Source organism: Sesamum indicum, unplaced genomic scaffold, assembly GCF_000512975.1.
Source record: "Sesamum indicum cultivar Zhongzhi No. 13 unplaced genomic scaffold, S_indicum_v1.0 scaffold00380, whole genome shotgun sequence".
In the NCBI taxonomy this organism is placed as follows: Eukaryota; Viridiplantae; Streptophyta; class Magnoliopsida; order Lamiales; family Pedaliaceae; genus Sesamum; species Sesamum indicum.
In genome coordinates this window covers 7,731-17,035 of record NW_011628272.1, presented here as the reverse complement: position 1 = coordinate 17,035, position 9,305 = coordinate 7,731, and the positions used below count along the sequence as shown (strand labels likewise).

Sequence of the window (9,305 nt, the reverse complement as noted above, 5' to 3'; positions counted from 1 at the left end):
GTATTGCCTTGCAAGCTTAATTAACTAATTCTAAGAAGAATATCTTAAAATTTCTTTACATAAAAGATATATATCTATTGGTTATAGTTATTAAATATATTAAAAAAAATAGTTTATGCATGAACTAATAAATAATATATGAGTTCTTGATTGCAAAAAGTTCACCATATTAACTTAGATATTATCACAAATATTATAGGTAGCCGTTAGCATGTACCATTTGATATTATCTATCTAAATTCATAATATTAGCCGAAGCTACCACACGTTAATCGTTAATGAGATCACTCAAGTGATTTAAATTTCAAATATATATAGAAATAAATCCGAATCGAAAAGTGCACATACCTGGTGCATTTCAAGAATATAATTGCAGCCTTGTTGATGATGTCGGAAAAGTCCAAAAGAGACCTTCCAAGTGCCTTGTACTACACACCTGCCTCGACTTCTCTTTTTAATTGAATGTCTACTGCTTGATTCAGGTAGATCCTGTACGAAAGAAAAAGAAGCACATTATAATAAAAAGAGCCTCAACTAAGCCAAAGATAAAATTAAAAGTGTAGGTATATTAGATAAAAGAGATAAATAGACTCAATAGTCAATTAGTCAGAAGTGGCCCTGTACGAAAGAAAGTACTACAAACATCAATTGAAATTCTTAACAAAAAATTAAAGTGACCATCTAACTTTTAATGAAATAGTGAGACACATTGCCTTAATCCTTTCATACCAAATTTCGATCAATAAATAATTTCCTTATTCAATAATATCACTTCTCACATTTTTCTCCATCAATATAATTTAGTCATCAAATGCAAAGTAATTCTTGTTGCATTGTTAAGTTTTTCTATTAGATGAGCACTTTTTTATACTAAAATACAAATATTACTTAACAAATCTCTTTTCTCAAGTAGAATTAATGAGATCAAGTAACCACCAAAAAATTGTTCTAATATTTAATGTAGCAAATAATTTTTTATGCTCATAATTGTCATTGTAAGGATTATATTATATCCTTTTTTTTAGCACTTTTAGACTTTAAAGTGGTAGATTTAGTAAATAGAATAAGTACTTAGTACCTTTTGATGACGTATGAAGGATTATGTGCATGTGAAAAATAAATAAGATCAGCATAATATGAAAAATAAAAGGCATGAAAATAAATAAAAAAATATGAAGTCTTAATAGTGAGAATTTACACGACAACAATAGATAAAGGTGAAAACAGTATACGTGCTCTATGGTACCTTGTCCCACAAGGATTACGGATTAAAATGATAAGCAACATAAGCATTGGCGAAATAACTCAAGTGCATCCACTGAATAAACTTTTCGGTTAGTTGTCATAATGAATTTTCAGGATGAATTCAGTGGGTTTGAGGCAATTCTCGTGTCCAATGATCTATGTGTGTCCAAGTTGTGACCTAATGATATCAAAGCGATCTCCAAGCAGAGTCGTAAGCTAAGTGTTATTGGGGACAAAGTGCGATGTGCTTGGGGAGCCACCTCTTAAACCTACAGGATAAAATGCTACATTCACGAGAGTCGCCTCCAGAATCCTGATACCTAACGATCGATCATTCCGTAATTCACTGCATGATGAGAACATCACATCCTAAATGAGCGGTGATTGTGATGTCCCATTCCACATATATTAGAATCTAATAAGATAAGAAACAAATCAGCATTGACCAAAGAACTCAAGCACATCCATTTTATATTCCTTTTCGGTAAGTCATGATTACCGTACTTTAGGATGCACAGAGTGAGTTTGGAGGCAATTCTTATGTCCAACGGGCTCGCTTGCTCGAGGCGTGACATGTTCCATAAAAATCTGTAATCATTGTGTTTAAAAAATTAAAAATGATGTTTAAAAAATAGAGAAGATATTTTGCAGAGTTCATAATACAAAAAATACTATGAACATGAGATGTTGCCACTTTTCATTAATCATTTGAGTGTAAGAGGTTGTATAAAAGAAAAAGGTATTTCTTTGGAAAACCAACTGAGTTTGTTGTGAATGATGCAAACACTATTTTAGCTTCATGATGTTTATATTTCTAAAGCAAGCCAAATATATTGTATAAAACTTATTTTCGTTCTAAGAGTCATTTTCTTAATCTCAAAGCTAATTGGAGTTTAAATCACCAGGAGAAGAATCGATATGGAGTAAAAAAATCTTATGTTTCTTAATATCTATTAGAATGTGCTTGCAAATTGGTGATACGGTTGGAAGATCTATGAAGATTTTTATGAGTGAAAGATTCTAAAGGCTCTACTATTTTATTGTAATGAGGTTGAACAAACTTAAGGTAATACTAACAAGCTTTATTTGTTGAGAAATGATTGAACACTCAACATTTAGGCAAGACCCTTACCCATTTATTGATGATCGGGAAAAAAATGCCATTATCCTGGGCTCAAAACTAGGAGTACTACTCCCTTGTAAATCATTTAAAGAAAAAGTTGGGGCAATAACATGTCTAAGTAGATAGATATTTTAAGTGGTATAGATATCTCATTCCCTGAAATACGTAATTTGCTTCCTGTCACATGCTTCATTTGTCAGGAGATCCACCACATTATCCCCTTCCCTAAAACTGTTCAAAACAATTATATTTCCATCTTCTTTTGATTGCATTATTTTTTGACAGAATATGCAGCAACCATTAGTTGTCTCTGTGTTGGGACTTCGTCAATACGAAAATATTTTCAACATCGATTCTATGTAGATCCTCTTGAAGGAATGTGCTTCAACGAATTCCAAATCTTGATAAAATGATTATGTGATAATGTAAATACTAAAAATTGCAAGCACTAGATCTCCTTGACTACTGTGTAGACCCGTGCATGCTCCCGCCCACAAGGTTCTCGTAAGATGCACCGCGGCAGGAAGTTGGCATAGGAAGCACACCAATGTGTCATCAACATTTAGATCACCTATCCTTTTTAGATACACTTGCATTGGCAACAATTATAACTGTACTGTGTAGACCCGTGCATGCTCCCGCCCACAAGGTTCTCGTAAGATGCACCGCGGCAGGAAGTTGGCATAGGAAGCACACCAATGTGTCATCAACATTTAGATCACCTATCCTTTTTAGATACACTTCCATTGGCAACAATTATAACTGGTGATGCACCTTCAAGATGATTGTTTCAGTCTGGTACAGATGATCATGCTGCTTGGTTTGTTTCACGTCATCAAAGCAAACCATAGAACAAACAATGATACAAAGTTATGTATATGTCCCTCAATCAAGGAGGTTGTTGTCGACAATGATACAAAGTTATGTATATGTCCCTCAATCAAGGAGGTTGTTGTCGACTTCCATTAATGGCGAACCATCATTATTGCCAAATCTGCAACTAGAAGCTACAGCTGAAAAAAACTAGCAAAGAATTCCCGCACTTTTGCACCTTGACTCCGAAAGAACACTTTGCTATAATCGTCATATGTAAACAACACTAGCATTTAGATGCCATTGCAATTATTTGTTGACCTACAATCAGTTATTCATCAATTGCAACAAAAGTATTGATATTGAAGGTTTAATTGCAGGCTGCTAGAAACCTTAAAAATTGTTGAAGATCTATTGCTTCACAAACCAAATGCCAAGTCGTTTTAATTAAATGATCCTCATCATATGAGGTTCGCTGAAACACATGGAGAAATTCTAGCCCGGACCTGGTTTGGCCAAACCTAAACTAATTATATGGCAAGTGCAATACACTTGTCGTGTGATTGATGGACAGTTTAGGGAAAGTGAATAATCATATAGAAAGTGTGATACACTTGTTTTTTGATTGATTTGGTTTGGCCAAACCTGGTACGGGTAAGAATTTTCCAACCACTTGTTTGCAGACCTCTAACATTAATTATCAATGCATAAAATGTCTTTTTCAGCCTAAAAGAGTTCACATAGGTTGCCAGTATGCCTTTTTTTATTTGTACCATCATCTCACCAATGGTTATAACTATTACATTCAATATGGATGACAACGTCCTGAATCAAGAACCACATAACTGCATAGCTCTGTGCAAAATTTGCCTCTATGTTTTATATCTTGGAACCCACCACCATCAATATGGATAGATTTGATAGTCATTTAATAATCTTCGGTTCCCCACAACCACATTGCTAGTATACTTACCACCCTACGTGCATGCCAATTTAGTTGTTTCAACATTGCGACTCTCCAATTTGGCCACATTAGATTTTGGTTACTAACACCTTCATCACAAATTGTATCATCACCATGCTGCATAAATTTAGCATTAGTCATGACCCATAATGACATGCTGCACCACCATTTGTATGTCCATGTCGGGATCGATGCGTTGCTGCCTTTGTTAGTTGATATCTTTCATTCCAAATCCACATGAAATACTTCGTGACAAAGGTTCTCTCTCAAGTAGAGTAAATGGCACTTTCAACTTGTACCACTTCCAATCTTGGTCATGGGTGATGATGTTGTTGACAGTCTTCAATGCTAACTAAACCTTTGTAAGAGTTTGAATTTCTCTTCAACTTGTTATTGAGAGATTAAAAATCATGGATATTGAGATGCTACTTATTACCTGTTTCTATATTAACCAAATTTCTGTTGTTGGACAGGTTGAAAGGTTTAATCATGTAAGTTTAACTAAGATAATAGTGAATATGTGTTTTTAAAGAAAATGTACTTTGGATATGAAAAATAGTTGCATATTGAGAAAGATATAGAGAATAGATAGATGGATCTAGAACCGAAACCAAAACTACTAGAAAAAATATTTATTGCTTTAAGTATGGAAAATAACATACCAAGAGATCTAATTTGGTCCCAAGATAGGATAATATAAGGGAATGAATGCCTTCCAACTCATTACGTGGCAAACTAATAGTTGTGCACTGAAAGACTTATGAAAAAAAATAAAAAATAAAAAACATGTGTGCGGTGATAAGAGAGAATGTATAATAGTTGCAACAATCAATTACTTTTGTGGCTTCCAAACATGGAAGGCAAAGCATTTTTTTTATCAACATATCAGAGTAAATACAAAAAATAGTATATAATTATGGAAGATATCCTAGTTCATGTCTTCTCTTCTTCATTAATGTAATTTAGAATATTAAACCGTTGGGAGAATATGATTTTTAACTATGAGCCATGATAGTTAGTACTATAAGTTGGGGTCACAAAAATATTTTCTTATGACTATTTATTTTTTCTCAATTTTAATTTTATTTATTTATTTACTTTTTTCTCCTCCTTTTGTACTCTTATCGTTACCACAAAAAATTTTCACCTTTTTCCTCTTGATGCTTCTCCTAAATCCTTTGTGATATTCTATTTTCTACACAATACCCTCATCATTTATGTTTTTCAAAATAGAGAGTTTTGCCAAGTAGATATCCGAATGTTTTTCAAAATAGAGAGTTGGCCAAGTAGATATCCGAATTTGGGATGTTCTCCCTACGACGTCTTAAATATGAATTATTTTACTAATCAAATCTTCAAGTTTCAAGGCAAAGAGATACAACAATCGTTTTTGGTTTCTTAAATAAATTATCATCATTCAACAGTCAATAATATTAGATATTGATATATGAAATGTGTTCAACTATTTTTCTTCATATGTGCATACAAAATTCATATTTTTGCATCCCATAAATTTAGAATTAGTATTATTTTAGTTTTATTGGTCACAAGGATCTCGCATCATATCTTGTAATTGAGAAACCTTCGTCAAACTAATGTTAATTCAATGATGGTGGACTACACATATGGTTGCCGCTCGTTGATCTCGATGCATGATGGGTCGAGATGAAGAGGGACCCAACCTAGGATCGGATTGACACAATAAAAATAAGTGGGTAGGTCCATTCAGGACTAGTCCGAAGCGGATTGTAGATATCGATATATGGGTAGGCCCAGCCTAGTGACCCAAGATCTCCTAATCCTAGGTGAAGCTAGTGGGCTGGTCTAGCCAGGGCCAATAACTTTTTTTTAATAATACCTGTCATATATTTTTTATTTTATTCTTTTAGGTAAATTATTCGAATTTTTTTATACTTTTGAAACTCTAAAAACTTTTATCTTTATTAGTTCTTTTTTTAAATTACTACATCAATTCACTAATACTGATTGTTATTTTTTAAAAGTTTATTTTAAATCTTTTTTGGGCTTGTTATTCCTTAGGTTCATTATTGTTAGCTTGTTAGTTAAATTGTTATTTAACTTAATTATGTGGTCTTAATTAGTCTCTTTTTCATTATAATATTTTTATTTTGTTTGATTATTTATTTATTTATTTTAAAATAAAATCATAAATTATTTAAGTTCATTCAAAAAAGTATCTCAATTTCAATAAAAAAAAATAGGCACAATCAGGCCTCGTCTGAGCCTGGCCCATGTCTCAATGGGGCTAATTCATGATCTTGACTAGAGTTTAAAGATGGATGCATTTGGGCCTCATTTAAAGGCCCATAACCACCTCAAAATCGGCCATGAATAATATTGGGCTGATCCTGAACAAGTCTTTTTGGGGCTAGACATGCTAGTCTTGGAAAAAATTATGAACCTTGAGTCGCTGAGTTTTAAGGTGAAAAGATCTGAGTGCAAGCATTGTTTTAAAGGGAATTAAGAAGCTCAATTTGGAGATATAACAAAAGGTAGCAAGGGTACTTCTTGACACAAAATAGAGCATCTAAGAGTGAGAGCAAGAGAGGTTTGTAGCAAGTTGAGCACGTTGAAGCTAATGAAAGAATTTACAAACTTAAATTAAAGTTGAATCTCTTGTTGAACCCTAATTATAGGAAAAAATCTCTTAAAATATTCAAAATTTAATATTTATTTTTCAAAACTTTGATAGGAAAGGAAAGTAATTAAAAACAAAATGTAGAGAAAAAAGAAAAACAATTAATTATATACCTGAGGCTCAATTAAACTTGCCGACAGAGTACAAGAGATGGGATCTTGTGATAGCACATCACCGGAATCTTCATAGGGTGAATTTGAATTCGGTGCAGACAAAATTACACAGCCAAAATCTTCGATATACGTTCTTGAAGAATTCTGTTGGTAAATCATACGACTACGATGAATTAACAACTCGATTCGGAAATAAGGGTTAAACAAGAAAAAAAAAAGAATCAAATGCTTGAGAAAATGGAGAATGGAGTTGCATGTGTAAAATTCATCTTACGTTTTTGGAGTTTTCTGCCATTTCTCGACCGTTTAAGGAGTCAGAGGTAATGTTCCTAGTGCTTTCCGCTCTCAGTACTCTATGGACTTGAATAGTGTTATGCAATAACTGTGTTAAGGGAGAAAAGGTTTGAGTAAACGTGAAGTGTGATTGTGTGTTGAGTGAGAGTGTGTGAGTGATGTTGTGCATATATGTGTTTGTTTCTTGAACCGCAAAGCTCGACACGAGGTAGCAGAAGGCATGGAAGTTACATTTTGTCTTTTTCTCATGATATTTTCCTGTTAATTTCTTCGTTTTTAGTTTATTTTTAAATAATATTATTGTAATACTTAGTCAAGAAGCATTTTTAGAAAGAAATATAAATATTCAAGCTACCTATAAATACAATTTAATAAATTATTTTCTAATCAGATTCTCCAAAATAAAAAAAAATTAGTCATATATACCTTCTTTGGAGTTTCAATCATTTTGGGATTTTTGTTGAAATTCGACAACATTTTAAACAAAGGATCTATTGTGATATATGTGATAGGTATGAATTAATGTAATTAATGGTGTGGAATATAAGGATAGGTATGAATTAATATCAGTTACCTGGACTCTAGTATTTTAAGTTTGAAATTAATTGCAATTATAATAAAGTTATACAAACAAACTAATTGGTTCATTGCCACCACAAAATTTATCACTCTCAAATATTTTGGAATAGAAAAATCAATTGACACTTTTGAATTCATTAAAATTATCAATAAAATAATAAAATTGATTTGTACAAGCCTAATCGAATTTTTCATTGGGCAACTATATCAAACGATTTTGAAAAGAAAAAAGATGTTCGAATTTAAAATTTCCTCTTTTGCGGAAATATTGACAAAATAGTAGGAAAAAAATAGAGAGAGATTTGACTGGCTACAAATCAATTATTGGGTTGTTTAAAGTTCATGCAAAGATCTCCAACTCGTCATCATTCATTTGATTTTGTTTATCATTGCCCGACTCTGATGGAATACCTATTAAAATAAGAGCATATAACAAAGATAAGAGTTAAAATTCAACAAAACTAAAACCAATCATTTTTGTAAGAAATTATATGCTACATACCTTCTTTTTTCAGTTCAATCTCACTGACAACATGGATATTTCTTATATTACTTTTAGTTCCATCCCCCATCTGAATGTTGTGGAAGTTTCAATACGGGTCATGAAGAAATAACATAGAAGTGCGTTAATTTTTTAAAATATTCTATAATTGAAAAGTCAGAAAAGAAAACATTTCCACATAAATTTTGGTCATAAATAAAATTGAATTATGGATTTTGAATTTACCTGTGCAAGAACTAGATCATTCCCCCGGCAGCTAAATACTATAAACGTTGCAACGTCCTTTAAAGAGCGGAATTTCTGAGTGACTTTGTCATGAATATAGTACTATTGCATGATAATTTTGATTGAAAAATTTTAGTTATATTACATTAGTTTTGCATATAAAGAATTACAAATCATTTATGTAAAATATTAAACAATTATTACCTTGTCACTTGTATTTGAGGCATTTCGCCTTCTTTTTTGGTAATATCCAACCCTCTAGTCGCTCTTGCAGGGATAGCTTGTATCTTGGTTGGATTATTATGGATTCTATAATTTCCGTTACAGGGACCACATCTTCTTGGAGAGGAAATTTCTTCACTCTTATGTCCAAATTTTTATTCATTATTTTGTACAATTATAATGTTACTTGTCCCTTTCCCCTCCTTCAATCGGAGAATATGTATGTCAGTAGAATAGACGAGTTTATTTTATAAATTATAATATCAAGTTTTTGAGATAAAGAAACTTAAATATGTGTAATAGCAAATATGCACGTGCTTGCACGATAATTTACAATGTTGTTTCTTTTTAGTGCATGAGGGCTACAGAAAATTAAAATGATTGAATAAGTGTGTACAAACAAAGTATTATATGAAGACTAAAGAACAAATAAAAAGTTATCAATAGCATAATAAAATTGATTTGTACAACCCTAATCAAATTTGTCATTTGGCAACTATATCAAACGATTCTGAAAAGAAAAAAGATGTTCGAATTCAAAATTTTCTCTTTTATGGTAAATATTG

The 9,305-nt window shown here is 32.0% G+C and overlaps 1 protein-coding gene across 4 annotated transcripts; it reads right to left on the bottom strand.

Annotated features, from left to right (window-relative positions):
* Nucleotides 1-3,351: 3,351 nt before the first annotated feature.
* LOC105180174 lies at nt 3,352-7,447 on the bottom strand. Of its 4 annotated transcripts, none has more exons than XM_020691597.1 (3): nt 7,192-7,447; nt 6,918-7,061; nt 3,352-3,442 (listed from the first exon to the last, which is right to left on the bottom strand). In XM_020691597.1, the coding sequence occupies exons 1-3, from the start codon at nt 7,378-7,380 to the stop codon at nt 3,392-3,394; spliced, it is 384 nt and encodes a 127-aa protein (XP_020547256.1). In that variant the 5' UTR covers nt 7,381-7,447; the 3' UTR covers nt 3,352-3,391. The 4 variants fall into 4 exon arrangements, 2 of the variants coding, with proteins under 2 accessions (XP_020547256.1, XP_011102139.2); XR_849486.2 differs by having other exon boundaries at nt 3,392-3,502; XR_849487.2 differs by lacking the exon at nt 3,352-3,442 and adding an exon at nt 3,932-4,503.
* Nucleotides 7,448-9,305: the final 1,858 nt, after the last annotated feature.